The following is a 15,373-nucleotide window of genomic DNA, read 5'->3' on the forward strand; positions in this document are numbered from 1 at the left end:
CTTCAAGGGCTCAAGGATCAGCAAGGAGGGAGTTAGTTGGTGAGGAGTGGTGGTAATGAGATGAGGGCAGGGATGTGACCTGGCTGATGTCGCATGGCTGGGTGAGCTTCAGGAAGGACTTAGGTTTCTGCGGGGGAAAGGGTGTGCCTTGACTCACGTGTTCATAGGCACCTGCTGGTGGCTGCCTGGTGGGGTCTAGCGAGAAAGGGGGAGACACGGAGGCTGGGGCAGATGTCCAGGACAGAGGTGATGGGGGACCTGGACCAGGGTGGAGGACGAAGGGCAGCGGCCAGACTCAAGAAATATTTTGTAGGCTGAGTAGGCCACGTGGAAGGTGAGACACTGTGAGGATGCGTCTCAGTGGATGGGGGGGCGGGGGGGTTGGAGGGATGAGAAAAGCCAGACTTACGGAGAGGGGTGGGGATGGCGAGTGAGAGCTCTGCCATAAAAGTGTCCTGAGGCAGTGGAACAGCATGTGGAAGAGCCTGGAGTGAGGATGGAGGAAGTTGCCCCACAGCTGGAGGGCAATGGGCCCAACGGCCAACACTCACTAGGGTCCCCTCCCACCCCTGAGAGAAGAGCTGTGCCAACAGCCCTTGTGACGCCCCGCGGAGCATCTGAAATCCTTTATTGGAAGATCATTGCTGTTTACTATACAGAAGATTCGACAGCAAACCAACAGTGAAAACAAGAGTCCACGGTGACTGGAGCGGGCCCTGAGCTGGGGCCCCCACCCCCACCCTGTGGACCAGCCTGGCAACCTCTGCCCCTCCCTGGACCCCCCAGCCTTTGGCAGAATGCTGATGGGGGGCTGCAAGCAGTGAAACCCCTTGACTCGAAGCAGAGACTCGATGAGTGCTGGGGGGTGGGGGCAGTGGAGGGGGTGGGCAGGCCCCTCCGGGCTAGGTGGGGGAGCAGCAAAAGTGGAGGAAGCCAGGAGCTGGGTAGATGGCATCTATTTCTGTTTTCTGAAAAGGGGTGCACAGGGGCCTGCAGGCAGGCTGGTGGCAGCTGGAGCGGATCAGGCGCTGACATCTTTCTCATCACCCGGCTTTGGGGTGGCTTCCAGCAAGGGGTCCCCAGGACCCGCCTCCTCCCCTTCCTTGGCCTCGCTGGACTTGGAGTTGGGGACCCAGAGGCCGGAGTCGATGCAGCGCTGCATGTGGTACTTCGCATCCTGTGGGGAGAAGAGTGGGCAGGTGAGGCTGGGCTGCCATCTCCTGGTGGCCCGCCTGTCCCCTGCACATTCTCAAGCCTGCTTCCCGATTATTCTAGATCACAGTTGTCCAAGAGAACTGTCTACGACGATGAAAATGGTCTGTAATCTGCGCCATTCAACATGGGTGCCACTAGCTACTGAGTATTTCAAATGTGCCTAGTGCAGGGGAGGGATAGAACTTGAAATTTCACTTAACTTTAATTCAAATTTAAACAGTGTAAGGTCTCGCACAAGGGTCAGTAAGTGGTTTTTTAGTAAAGTGCCAGACAGTAAATGTTTTTGGCTTAGGGGCTTATGGTCTTTGTCAAAACCTCTCAACTCATCACTCCTCAACTTTACAGTTGCAGCCCCAAATCAGCCGCAGACAAGATGAAAATAAATGAGTGTGGCCACAGCATTCCCATAAAACTTTATAGACAGGCAGTGAGCCTGCAAGCCAGAGTCTGAAGACCCTTGGTCTAGATGCTCATTCCCATAGAAGTCTCTACAAACCCTGGGCCAGTGTGGCGACTAGACCCATTTTGCAGATGAGGAAACCAGAGGGTCAACCAGTGAGCCAAGCAGCAGGAATGGAGTCACACTGAGGTCTCTTAAGACTCAAAGTCTTCACTTACCACCACTCTTGCTGCTCCTAACAGCCAGTGTTTACCAGTGCCTACTATGTGCTCAGCCCTCCCTGTGAATTTTGTGAGTTAATACCCAGAGAGAAACTGGTTTGGGGTCACAGTGGTTGGGGGGGAGCCCCCTCCTTGGGCTACTGACTGGCTGACAAAGGTTGGGTCAGCTCGGTGTGCTTATTAACAGCCCACAGTGACAGTGGCAGTCAATCTGGATGCTGGGCACACAGTAGTGCTCAATAAATTTAAGTTGAGCACGTGGCATGAAGCCTGGCTGCCTGGTGTGCCGGCCACAGGGTAACAAAACCTCCCTTATTCCTTTGAGAAGCCCAGGAGAGGGACTTCTACCAGCCATGTGGGCAGCAGGGCTGGACGGGGCGGGGAGACACATCGCTGGGGAGCCGGGTGGGGAGAGAGGAGTGGTGGGGGACCTGGCATGTGGTTACTCACGGCGGGGTCCATCTTGCTGATGGCATCTTGGAGCATCTGCACATCCTTCACATCAAAACATCTCTGGAGTTCCTGCGGGTGCAGAGGGGCAGGGTCAGGGCCAGGGTCCTGCTGGCTGCCCGCCCGCCCACGCCCACCGCCTGCCAGCCGGGAGGAGTAGGGAGCCACACCTCAGGGAGGGACTCGTAGACCTCGACAGGGTCCAGGCCACCGGGGCCCAGCCGCTTCTTGCGCTCCTCCTCCTCGTACTCCTTCATGGCCTTCTCGATGCGCAGCTTGGCACGGCCCCGCACGCGGTCTTTGAAGGCCTCCAGCTCGTCGTTGAAGCCCTCCATGTACTGGCGATCAGCAGTCTGCGGAGGGGGCGGGGGCGTTCACAGAGTGGGACTGGGTCCCCAGATCCTCCCGCTGCAGGTCCTCAGAGACGCCCAAGGACTTCCTGTGTCTGGTCCCCAACTATAGGATAGGCGCCCTGGGGCTCAGGCTTCTCCTCTGCTCCATTTATCCTCCTCCACCCCCTCTGCGCTCGGGTTTACACCCACGTGCTCACGACCATCTGCCTGCATGGTCCCCTGAACCGCAGACTCGTGACACCCACCGCCTCCTCCTGTGGGGAGTTTCGCTGGCACCTCAAACTCAACATAGTTACCCCTGAGCTCTGGATCACCACCCCCACACCCAGTCCACCCTGCTGCTGGCCTCCTCCAGCTCAGCAGGGGTAGCTCTGCTCTTCCATGTGCTCAGGTAAGAAGCCAGCAGGCATCCGACTCCGGGCCTTACCCCAGGCTGGGACTCTCAGCACATCCTGCCAGCTCTGCTTTCAAAATCTGCCAATCACTTCTCAGCTCCTCCGTCTCCTGATGTGTGAGGTTCTGATCACAGGGCCTCGAGTCCAAGTAGACCTGTGTCCGCCGCCCCCAGTGGACTGCTGGCTGGTTCCCTGAAAATGATCACCCCTAAATCTGCCCCAGCCACTCAGGCTCCTACCTTGATCTTGGTGAAGAACTGCCGGAAGCAGGCGCGGGGGTCCACTTTCAGGCTCTTGGCCAGCTCCAGGATGAACTGCATGACGATGGTCTGGTGGGCCACCTGCTCCATGAGTGCACATTTCTGCCAAGGGAGAATAGGCACAGCGTCACCAGGTGGCGGACTCAGGGCAGAGCCGCTCCGTAGCCCCGGGACCAGCCCCACTCACCTCCTCCACCTCTAGATCGATGCACCAGATGACCAGGTAGTTGGCCGTCTCCTCACACACCAGGTGGACGTTGTCTGACAGGTACTTCTGGCTGTCATCCCAGCGGCGGAGCATGCCTGTGAGAAGGTGTTTGCAAAGTGTCAGCAGGGCCCTGGAAGCAGAGGACCGTCCTCTGTCACGTGCACCATCGCCCGCCCCCACTGGTGGCCCCCCGCACCCAACTCACCAAAGTGTTTGATCTGTTTCTCGTACTTTTCCACGAAGGTTTTGTGTTTCTGCTCCCTTGCCTCCTCTGAGTCCTCCTCTGCCTGCTCAGGCTTGGTATTGACCATGCTCTGTGGTGGGGTGAGAAGGGGAGTGGGCTGGGGAGAGGCTGTGGAGCGCCTCAAACGTGGCCGGGTGGGCCGCGGCCTCAGTGCCCATCCCGTCCAGAGTGGAGGTGGTGACGGCGTGAACATCAGTGTGGCGGGAGCGTGGGCGTGGCAGGCGTGGCCTCGGACTGGGGCCTTTGGGCAGATCAGAGGAGGGTACTGGTGGGGTACTTCACCCACCCAGGGCGCCTACACCTGTGCCTCCCACCCATGCCCCTATCCAGCCAACCCCCAACCTGCACAATCCACCGCACCCAACCCCCAGCCTGCCGCAGGCTGCCGGCACGCCCCGCCCCACACACCTTGCTGAAGCCGTCCTTGCTGAGCGTGTCCACGTTCCAGGGCATGCTCTTCTCCTTCTTGCGCATCTCCTCCAGCTTCTGCTCCCAGCTCCGCTCCTCCCTGCGCAGCTGCTGCGCCTCGGCCTGCAGCCGCTCCAACTCGGCCTTGCCTCCCTCGCCCTCGGCCACCTCCAGCTCCTTCAGCTTCCGCTGGCACTCAGCCACCTTGCGTTTGCACTCGCGGCAGCCCCTGTCCAGCTCCTCCTTCTCTTTCTGGAACTGCTCCATGCGCTCCACCCGGGCCTGCCGGACAGGAATGGTCCATGGCTCTGAGGAATGGCCTGTCCCTTGACCCCAGCCCCACCCTTGCCCCGAGCTCCTGACAGCTGCACCTGGGATGGCCCCAGAGAATGTCCAAGTCAACCTCGTGTGCTGGACTCCAAGCTTCCACTCTCACCCCTACAGGTACCTGGGCACACCTGAGCCAGGGCAGGTCCCTCCTCTGCTCAGAACCCTATATGGCTCCCACCTCACTCTAAGCAAAAGCCCAAGTCCTCCCCACGGCCCACAAGGCCATGCACAACCTGCCCTGTCACCTCCATGCCCTCACCTCCTCCTGCTTGCCCCCTCCCTCCAGCCACACAGGCTGCCTCACTGTTTTGTTTTTTTTTTGTTTTGTTTTTTAATGGAGGTACCAGGAATGGAATCTAGGGCCTTGTGCATGTTAAGCACGCACTCTACCACCAAGCTATACCTTTCCTCCCCTCCCCTTTTCTTGAACTCACTTCAAACCTCAGGGCCTTTGCACTGGCTGTTCCCTTGGCCTGGAACACTCTCTCCCTAGAACCCCCACCCCACCGCATCCTTATCATCTTCGAATGTCCCTTACAGTTGAGGCCTTCCCTGACCTCCCTGCTGAAGGTCACAACCTCCCCTTACTCTGCTTAGCACTTGTCACCTGACAACATCCTGTGACAATTACGGTATTTTGGACACTGTCTTCCTCCAAGGATACTGGCTTCAAGAAGGTGGGGATCTGGTCACTGTTGTGTCTGGACCTGGTGCACAGTAAGGACTCAAGATAGGCTTGCTAGATGTAATAAAGTAATGAGACACTGAATGGAGGCCTCACCCCTTCCCAAGGCCTCAGGATCCGCCTTCTCTCTGGAGCTGCCCTTGGCAACACTGGGGTACCCTCCTCTGCCCATTAACCCCCTCAAGCCGTTTCTGCCTGGGTGTCCCACAGGCACCTCCACTCTGTGCCCCTAACTGAACTCACCACCTGGATCCCCCAAATCTGGTTTTCTGCTGTGTCCGGCCTCAGTGAAGACCCTCCCCACCTCTTCAGCCTGTTAGGACTGCTCATGAGCCCTACCCCTCCCTTCCTCTCTGCCACCAAATCCTGACAGTTTTCTCTTCTAGTTGTTTCTCCAGTTTGCTCCATCCCAAGAGTTGCACCTGGATCTCCAAAGGTCCATGCAGCTCTCTCTCCAGGCCAGCAAGCCCTCCTGGGCTTGGTGCCCTGTCCTCCCTGCCAGATGCCGCTCCCCAGACCTCTTCTTCCCTTGCACTCCAAATTTGGTGATGGCACCTCATCTCTTCATTCTTCATCTCACTCAGTCCCCTCACCAGGCCCCTGTTAGATTACTGGGGCCTGTCCACTCTCCACCCCTGCTTGGCTCCCCCAGCATCTCTCCCAGCTCCCAACAGTGCATGCTCAGTCCAGAGCCACTAGCTGATCCGTGAGGGGTGCCACCACCTTTGATGGCCGTCCCCTCAATCCAGGCTCAGAAGCTGCCAGACGAGTCCTTGAAACATGCACCTCTGACCGCAGCCTTCCCTGCCACCCTGACCTGGAGTGTCTGGGTTTAGATGGGACCCCAGACCCCTGCCCCAAGTTGCCCAAATGGCATCAAGGCTCCTTAGGGGGCTGGGTCCCACTCTCCTCTCCCAACTCTGGGTCCTAGGTCGATGTTGGCCCTTGTGGTTCCCTGAATGGACCAGCTCTCTCTTAGCCTCTGCCCATGCTGTTCCTTCCACCTGGAACTCTCTTCCCCGACTCCATTTGCTTCGCCCCCAAGTCCCAGCTTCGACAGAGCCTGCCCAACCCCCCGAGTCACTGAGCCCCAAAGGCCCCTCTGTGATCATCAGTTGATCTGACGAGATGCTGGTGGATGGCCTTGGGACCCCAGACCTGGGGTCATAGCCCACAGTCTCCACTTAATGGCTGCGTGTCCCTGGGTCAACTTCCTAACCTCAGATTCCTCATCTGTCACATGCAGACATCAGTGCCGACCTCGCAGGATGGCACCAGGAGAAGCAAAAGAAGTTATTAAGCAGACGGTCCAGTAGTCCCTCAGTGAGCGCCATTCCCATGCTGTCTATCCGAGGGGCACTCTCCCTCTCTCTGGGGGCTGTATGGGATTCAAACAAGAAAACGTACTTCCAGCGGGGAGAGTATAGCTCAGTGGTAGAATGAGTGCTTAGCATGCACCAGGTCCTGGGGTCCTTGGTTCAAGCACAGTACTTTCATTAAAAAAAAAAAAAAAAGTCTAAAAAAAGGGAAATTTACTTCAAGTGCTCAGTTCCATTTCTAGCCTGGAGTAAATGCCTGGTAACTGGGAGGGGCAGTTACTGCACCATCAGAGCACCCAGCTCCTCCACTTACAGTAACTAGACCTTAGCCCAGTCGCTTGCACCTCTCCCTGCCTTGGTGTCCCCCTCTAGGAAGTGGGGCCTCACAGGTGTGTTGTGAGGACTAAATGAGTTACTCCAAAGAAACTGCGTGCAACACAGCACTTGGTGTACGTGTCCCACTGGCGTCACCGTTGTCGTGGCCAACAGAATGGTCTGCTAATTTGCTTCTGTGCTTTATTCGAGGTCGGATCTCCAGGTTCTAGCACAGGGACAGGCACATGTGGGTGAGGATCGGCAGACCTGAGCCCTTCTCTGATGCCCCTGAGGACAAACCCAGCCAATGTTGAGCCTCCCTTTCCACCTGAAGATAAGGGGTGGAGAAGGCCATCGTCCTGTGGAGGATGCCTTGTGGTCTCTGCCACCTCTCCTCCATGATGGGCCTGTGTCACCCTGGAGCCTTCCTGCTGCCTTGTGAGGGGCTCTATATGGTCAACATCATAGCTGGTCTTGGGTGGCAGCAGGAATCTACCACCCTGCTGGTTTCTGCTGGGCGGTCATCAAAACCTTCCCGGCATTCTCTTAGCAGCCATCAGGGAGGTCAAAGCTAAATAAAGGCCTCCTGGAGCTGGTGGGGGTGGCAGTACGCCCAGCCTGGGCTTCACGCCTCCAGGAAGGGCTGTAGCAGGTTGGGCAGGGCAGAAGCCTCAGCAGTGAGAAAGGGCCACAGGTGTCACTGCCCTCCTGCCTTATAGATCAGGAAACCGAAGCGCACAGAACCTCAATGTCCCACAGCTCACTGGAAGGAGCCACAAGAAACGAGTACTGGTAGCTGTCTCCAGGCAAGGGAGTGGGAGCTGGGACGACTCACTTGTCCCCTTCTGGAAACCTTGGATTATTTTTTTACCATGAGTTACCTGAGTAATGACAATGATAGTGACTGAAGTTTTCACAGAACTTATTACATGCCAGGTACTGTCCTGAGAGCATTACACACATTAAAGAAATAAGCTGACCCTCACAACAACCCAATGGGGTGGATACCACTAAGATTCCCAGCTGGGGAAACTGAGGCACAGAGAGATCAAAACTCACTGGTGGCCATGCAGCAAGTCAGTGATTCAGAAGGAGACAGGATATGAGACAGGATCTGAACCTAGGTGGGCAGACCTATACTCAGAAAGGATCCGGACTACTTCTTCTCTAATCCCACCTTCCCCTCTGGTACACTTACTTCTTCCCAGGCCCTGAGTCAAGTGCTTTTCAGTTCTAATCTCACATTATTCTTATGATGGTCTCATGGAGGTGGGGGTCTTGCTTCCCCTGGAGTAAAGCAGCCACGGTCTTGTGGCAGGGCTTGGATTAGAGGCCAGGCTTGCTGGCCACTGAACCTGGTGCTGGAGACACGAGGCTCCCTGCCTCCACTACAGCTGTGGGACTCTGGGTGGCAGGACAGGAAAAAGCTTTGTGCCGAGAGGGAGTAGGACATGGTGGCAGGAGGACGTTGCAGGAGAGGGGGCACCGGCCTCCCATCCAGCAGGACCAAACTGGCCTCCACACAGTTATACCGATTAACTACGTGACAGAAATAGGTGTTCCCAAGAATAGTCTTTAAAGCTTTGCAGGGACCTTAAATATTTCATAATAAAATGTTACACATAACCAGAAAGAGAAGTGCTAGAACTTTCTTCTTACAGTCCAGTGGCTTGCCTGGCAGGTATGCTACCCAGGAGACTGCTGCTTTAAGAAATGGGTTGGGACTGGGACTGGGACTGGGAATCAGATGTAGGGACTAAGACTGTGTCAGCAGAATGGGCCCTTCTGGGAGTTTCTGGATAAATGACTGGGAGCTGATAGATGAGAAGGTGGGGTCAGGAGTTCCCAACTGGAAGGTTCTGAGAGGTACAAGCTCTCATTTAGAGAGTATAACAGATGCAGGTATGTGGGTGCAGAAGCTCTCATTCAGTGGAGCAGGAGATTAGACGATTAGGTCTCATGAGAGTCATTCTGTTGGCCTGTGAGCACTGCCGGGCAGAGAGACGGGTGAGAGAACACACAGATTCTGGGGTCTGGATGTGGGAGAAAACAAATAAAAGAAAGGCCAGTGAATGTGAAATCACACTGGGAGGGTTCCTGGTAAGAGCAGGGTCAATCTGGGTATCTCGAGAACAGCAGACTTAAACTGGGGTGGGAAGGAAGGCTGGGTTTGGGTCCCGGACATGGGTCTGAATGAGGGATTCCAATGTTGGCAGAGGTTCCCATAGGAAGCCCGTCTTGGGGGTGGGTGGTGACCAGGTCTGCAGTACCAAGTAGGGGCAGGGGTTCTGGCTGGGCAGGAAGCCATGTGGGTAGGGCTTCCTGATGTAATGGGAAACTGGGTCTACAGTATGTGATGCCAAAGAACGGCCGGAATTGGAGGCTCCATCAGGGTGGAGCTGGTGGTTCAGTCTGAAGGGGAACCAGGTTTCAAAATTCCTGTCCTAGATGGGACTGAGGGTCCTCCTGGGGCACCGGTCTACGTTCCAGGGAAGGAGTCCTGGGCCAGGAACAGAAATCTCAGGAAAGGGCAGAGTTCCTTGGTCTATCTGGAGAAGTAAGAGCTCTGGACCTAAATGGGAATTTCTGTCAAAGACCCAGAGAGGCAAGACGCAGAATGGACTTAGAGTATTGGGGACTTTAGGGGTTGGAGGGGTCCGTGGGATATCCAAGGTCCCAAGTGGGTATCCGAATAGGGTCAAGGTCCAAATTCTGAGTCAGTATTCTGGGTGTAAATGGAAGGTCCCAAACTGGATTGAGGGGCACGCCCAAAGCTCGTCTTGCGAGTCTAGACTCTGAAAAAGGTGCCCTAGGGGTCAGCTGGGAGTTCCAAGAAGAAATCGGAGGACGGAGCGGGATCGTGGGCAGGGACTAAAGGGTCCTGGCAGTTCTGGGGTCCCGGAGTTGAAGAACGCCGAGCGATACTAAAAGTCCACACTGTAGGGTGGGAATCTCAGGTGTCAATTGTTGGGTTCCTGGCAATATCAGGGATCAGAACTCTGAAGCGGAGTCCTGTGAGTGGGGGAAGGGGCTGGGCGCGCGCACTCTACCTGGTGCCGCCAGCGGAAGAGGCTGGCGGTGTCGATGTTGGGGTGCGTTTCGTCTTCATCGTCAGACACCTCGATGTGGTCCCACACGCTGTAGTCCACCATCTTGCCTCGGCGGCCCAGCCCGCTCCGGCTCTGACGACGGCGGCGGCGGCGGCGGCACGGAGATTCGGCCCGCAGAGCCCCACCCCTTCCGCTTCCGCCAGGGAGCTCACGTCCCCGCCCGCGCATGACGTCATATCCCTAGTAACCGGGGAAGCGGCACTGGCAACCGAGTTCTCCTTAAAGAGCCCTGCGCACGTGTTCCGGCCCCGGGAGTCTTCGCCGAGATCTCACCTCCTGCAGCTCTGGGCTCCCTCTAGACACCCGTATAAATGGATCCTCCAACCTCGAGCCCTCTTCATCTCCCGCTGCCCCATGACTTGCGTCGACCATGGCGAGGGAGGGGACAGTTAGCGAGATACAGAGAGAGGAATGTCCTCTTAGCCACACCGCAGTGACGTCAGCCCGAGCCTTCTGCTGGGGCCGGGCCTCGGCTAGAAAACTGGGCCCCCGTCCTTTGTGAAGAGGGACTTAACCCTGTGCTGGGGAGGGTGTTCGGTATGAAAGCACTTTCCCAGTCCGAGGGGGAGGGTATAAGTGGAGGAAGGATATGGCCCTGCCCTTGCGGTGTCGGAGGTGAGGATGATGTGGCCCCGCCTTGGGGACTGGCGTTTTCCGAGCTCAGATCACAGCCTCCCCCTCGCGTCCTCATTTTCTGTCACTCCTAAACGGATTCGCGCATACACGCCCCTTCTGGAATCACCCGGACCACACTAACGGGTCTCAGGAGCCTGACTGCGTCTTCTGGTGCGGCCGCTAAGTGTCGCTAATGTCTAACTAACTGCCAGTGCTCCTGGCCTCGCGAGGGGGAGGGGGAGGAAATGGAGGAGGGGGTCGTGGAAATGCGCACCAAGAGGGTCTTTCCCGCGCGAGGTGCCCTAAGACCGCTCGCAGCCCCTTCTTTCTTGTCTGGGGCCCTCTTCCTCAGCCCGGGCTCTAAGGAATCCATTACCCTGAATTCGGGCAACCCCAGCCACACACTTTCATAGATCCCTACCCACGCTTTGATATCAGGATAAAAGGCCGTGTTGCAGCCTAGGGCCGGGATTATCTCAGATTAAAGGGCTCTCCGGGGATAGGGGTGGGGGGGCGGCTGGGATAGGAGGAGCTTCAACCATTCGAGTGAAGGGCGCCTCTTCCTAGACTCCCTCAGAGCGGGCGTTTGGAGGGAATGGGCTGAAACGAAAGGAGTAAAGGTCTCTAAATGGATTGGGGGAGGGGGAATTCCCCTGCCCGGGGAAGGGGAGGGGCCATCCTGACAAAGCTGTGGTTCGCTGCCGCCCCTCCCTCTCGTGCTCCATTCAGCCCGCGAGTAGGCGGGCGGGGGCGGGGGAGTCCCCCTCTCATCCTCCTCCCCCTCCAGCCCTGGCAGTCCAGCATCTCAGCGGCAGTCACGGCCCGGGCACGAGCGCGCACGTTCCCACACCCTAGCGGGTCTCACAATCGCGCACACCCACCCACCCACCCACCCACATACATACACACACACCAGCAAACAAAGGGTCTGGACATCCCTGTCCCCTCCCCGTCCCCCAAGCCGGAGAGGGCGGGGCATCCCCTCCCCAGCCCCCATGCAAGGTAAGCTTTGGGCTACGAGCTGCGGTGGGAAGGGGGACCCGGCGCCCGGGAGGGAGGGACCAGGACGGTAGGGGCTTCCTCCGACCCCCAAGAAAGCCAGCCCCCCCCCCCCGTACGCCCTCTGAGGGATTCAGGCCCGCCTCCGGGCTGAGGATGTGTGGGGAGGACCCCAGATGCCGAGGACTCCCAGGTAGGCGCGGGGGTCTCTACCTGGCTTCAGAGACTGGAGCTTCTGGCCTCATCAAAACAGGGTCCCAGGAGCCCCAGCTGCCAGAACTGGGGACAGGGCGCCGGAAGCTCCCCCATCAGCGCCAAGCATTTCCTAACCTCCTGCCAACACAGCATCTTCAGTCCTGGGAACTAAGACAGAGACCCCTGAGTTGCTTTGTACTGTCCCTCGGTCTCCCAACCCCCTCCCGAATCAGCGCATCCCTTGCTGTGGGTCTATGTACCTGCGAGGTGGGGGTGGGGGGCTGGGAGTGCTCCTCTGGGCTGCCCAAGCTTCCTCTGCTGCATCCCACAGCCACACACTGCTTAGCTGCAGTGGTGGGAGTGGGCAAATGGCTTTGCCTTTCTGAACCTCAATTTCCTCATCTGCAAAGTGGATAATGATACTTTCAGGATTCGAGGAGGTCATGCTTGTGAGTCTGCCGTTACTTCGTCTTTTATTTTATAGCTCATTTTACACGTATATCCCAAGTGCTCACTATGTGCCAGGACACTGTGGCCAGGCTGTCGGGCTACAGCGACAAGACCAGCCAAATCCCTGCTCTGCTGACTCTGGAGGCGGGTGAGGGAGCAAAAACAGTGGATGAACAGAGAAATAAGGTGATTTCAGACTGTGAAGACAAAAATTCCATGAGGCATAGAGAGTGAATGGGGAGGGGCGTATTCAAGATAGATGAGATTAATGGTTTGTATGTGCCTTCCTCATTGACCTTCAGCTCCAAGGGGGCAGGGCTGGGTCTAGACAGTGCCTGGTACATAGCAGGTGCTCAATAAATATTGAATGAACCAAAGAGAGGATCAGATTGACTATTTTCATAGCAGTTAGATCAGGTAGGAGGTTTATCATGAACCAATTCATCCTCCCTCCCATTTTATAGATAAGGTGAATCCTTAAGACCCAGAAAAGGGGGAAGATGTTGTCAAAGGTGTCATCATTCCCATACAAGGGAGGATGGCTGAAGGAAGTATTGTGAACAGCTAGGAATGGAAGAGAGTAGAGAGCAGAGTTGAGCACAGGTCCCTCCAGGAACCCATGACAGCCAGCTGACACCCACCTCCCCCCTACCACACCGACACAGCCCTGTGCTCACCCATTCAACAAGTATTTACTCAGTGCCTACCACGTGCCAGGTGATAAGAACACAGCCGTGAAGAGAACTCCTTGCCCTCATAGAGCTGACATTTAGTGGAGGAAACAAAGAAACAACATAAAAAACAAATAAATATATAACAAAAAATTGTGATTAGGATTGTGATAGAAACAGCTTGTGACAAGAGAGAAAAATGGGGGTCCACTTTGGGTTGGGTATCCAGGAAGACCTCCCAGAGAAGTTGCATTACTTTTCAAACACACACACACACACACACACACACTTTGATCCAGACAAACATCACACAAACACCGTATACAGGATGGAGAACTTTAATAATGTGCCTGAGGCCCCAAAGCTATTAAGTGGCTGTGCAGAGATGTGAACCCAGAATCTGCATTTCTACCCACTGTCAAATGCTGCTTCCTGCTGCATCCACAAGCATGTACCCTCCCCTCCTACACACACACACACACACACACACATCACAGTCACACAGAGACACATCCAGCCTCATGCTTACATAGACTGATGTAAGCGTCACTTTGTCACATACACACACTCCTGCAGGTATGGTCTGGTCTCAACTACACAACACTCAGACTCCCAGAGAGTTCTACCTGTCCAGTGCACATGGACAGCTATGTACAAAGTCTCATGTTTACACACGTGCACACAACACACACATGCAGGGCCCCTGACAGTTCTTCCCAGATCCCAGGCATGGAGCTTGGGGAGTAACTCTCCCTCCTCAGGCCTGAATGCTCTGGGGCAAGGTGTGGAAAAGGGCATTTATCCTCACTTCCATCCCTCTTGTTGGCCACCCATCCCCACATACTGTTGAAGGAGGCAGGGGCTGGATGAAGCCCTGCTGCTGTCAGGCCAGGCTAGGAATGCTGACAAGCTGGGTGGGGGAACAGAACTCTCCTCAGCCTGAGCCTGATGCCAGCTGCCCAGAGCAACCTGCTCTGCCATCTGGACCTCCCCCTCCCCAGCTGGCTGCTGCCCAGGGGAGGGGAAGGCAGGCTTAGTGGCACCCCTCCACCTGGGTACTCAGGCCGGGTCCTGAGGCCCAGCGTCCTGTGCCCAGATTTCTGCCAGGGCTGATTTCTGCAAATGTGCACACGTGTCCAGACATTGGTGGCACGTGTGTCTCCTCTCTCCCCTGGCCTCCTCCAATCCTTCCCTCACTCTACAAATCCTTGAGCACCTACCAAGGGCTGTTCCAGGCACTGGGGAACTGGAGCCAGCATGGACTACAGAATTTTGCAGAGCATAGGGTCAGGTGAAGGTGCAGGGCCCTTGTTCAAAATTATGAAGAATTTCAAAATGACAGCAGCACATTAAACCTTCTAAGCATGGGGCCCTGTGCAATAGGTCATATGCCAAGAAGTTGGCCCACCATACAGCTGGAACAAGACAGAAAAATCCCCTGCTCTCATGGAACTAAGGGGTTGGGACAAGCAGAAACAAAAACATGAGACATCAGGGGCAATGAGTGCTAGGAAGAATAAAAAAGCTGAGTAAGAGGCAGAGAGTGATGGGGTGGGGGGACACATCTGTCAGGGGAGGCCTCTGGAGGGAGGTGACTGAGCAGAGACTCAAAGGAGGTGAGAGAGTTAAGCAGATTTGTTCATTCACTCAAGAGATATTTGTTGAGCACCTACTGTATACCAGCATTGTCCTAGGTCCTGGAGATCCAGCAGCAACACAGACCAACTTCCTGACCTCATGTCCTAATCAAAGGACAAGCAATAGCTCATCAAATAGTAGGTAAATTATATATCTTGTTAGAATGTTATAAACCAAAATGAAAGCAGAGTCAGGGAGATCAGGGTGTGGGAAGAACACAGGCTCTCTGAGGCTGGTTTCCTAGGTAGAAGGAAAAGCAAGTGCAAAGGCCCTGAGGTCTAAATATCCTCAAAGTACTTGAGAACAGTGAGGAGGCTGGTGGGATGAGAGGGAGGATGGGAGGAACTGAGGTCTCTGTGTATGTGTGCTGTCTCCCATGTCTGTCTATAGCTCCAGGTAAGTAGACAACAGTGATAATTGTTAGTATTATTAGGATAGTGGCTACTGTTTTGTAAGCACCTACTAGGAACCAGGCACTGTGCTCAGAACCTTATATGTATTGCTTCACTTCATCCTCACAACAACCTCCTCAGGTAGGTATGAGTATTATCCCCATTTTACAAATAAGAAAATTGAAGCTCAAAAAGGCTGGGCAATTTGCCCAAAAGTACACAGCTAGTAAGTGAAAGAGCCAGGATTTGAATGCAGGCCTGTCAATGTAACACCAGAGCCTAAGCATGGCCCTTACTACATGGCCCTTTCTCTGCGTGGCCATATCTGAGCACCTGTGTCTGTCTGCACACAGAGGAGAGGGTGACTCTTTCTCTGTGTCTCTGTCATTCCTTCATTTATTCATTCAGCATTCACTGAAACTATGTGTGGGGACAATGATGAATGGGTACAGTTTCTTGCCCTCACAGAGCTCTAGTGGGGAATACAAAAATTACAACCC

At 55.6% G+C, this 15,373-nt stretch overlaps 1 protein-coding gene across 1 annotated transcript; it reads right to left on the reverse strand.

The window, feature by feature from the left end:
* Positions 1-594: 594 nt before the first annotated feature.
* CDC37 (cell division cycle 37, HSP90 cochaperone) lies at positions 595-10,057 on the reverse strand. Its single transcript, XM_074350749.1, has 8 exons — positions 9,854-10,057; positions 4,155-4,436; positions 3,708-3,816; positions 3,482-3,597; positions 3,274-3,396; positions 2,457-2,639; positions 2,287-2,358; positions 595-1,177 (listed from the first exon to the last, which is right to left on the reverse strand). The coding sequence occupies exons 1-8, from the start codon at positions 9,953-9,955 to the stop codon at positions 1,022-1,024; spliced, it is 1,143 nt and encodes a 380-aa protein (XP_074206850.1). The 5' UTR covers positions 9,956-10,057; the 3' UTR covers positions 595-1,021.
* Positions 10,058-15,373: the final 5,316 nt, after the last annotated feature.

The sequence above is a fragment of the Camelus bactrianus genome, chromosome 22 (genome assembly GCF_048773025.1).
Source record: "Camelus bactrianus isolate YW-2024 breed Bactrian camel chromosome 22, ASM4877302v1, whole genome shotgun sequence".
Lineage (NCBI taxonomy): Eukaryota > Metazoa > Chordata > Mammalia > Artiodactyla > Camelidae > Camelus > Camelus bactrianus.

Excerpts from the sequence above, each read along its gene's own strand:
- CDC37 (XM_074350749.1), bottom strand. The coding sequence starts at position 9,955 with ATGGTGGACTACAGCGTGTGGGACCACATCGAGGTGTCTGACGATGAA. Across the intron at positions 4,437-9,853 it reads TCTTCCGCTGGCGGCACCAG|GCCCGGGTGGAGCGCATGGA; the intron begins GTAGAGTGCGCG and ends CCTGTCCGGCAG. Across the intron at positions 2,640-3,273 it reads AGTTCTTCACCAAGATCAAG|ACTGCTGATCGCCAGTACAT; the intron begins GTAGGAGCCTGA and ends CCCCCTCCGCAG.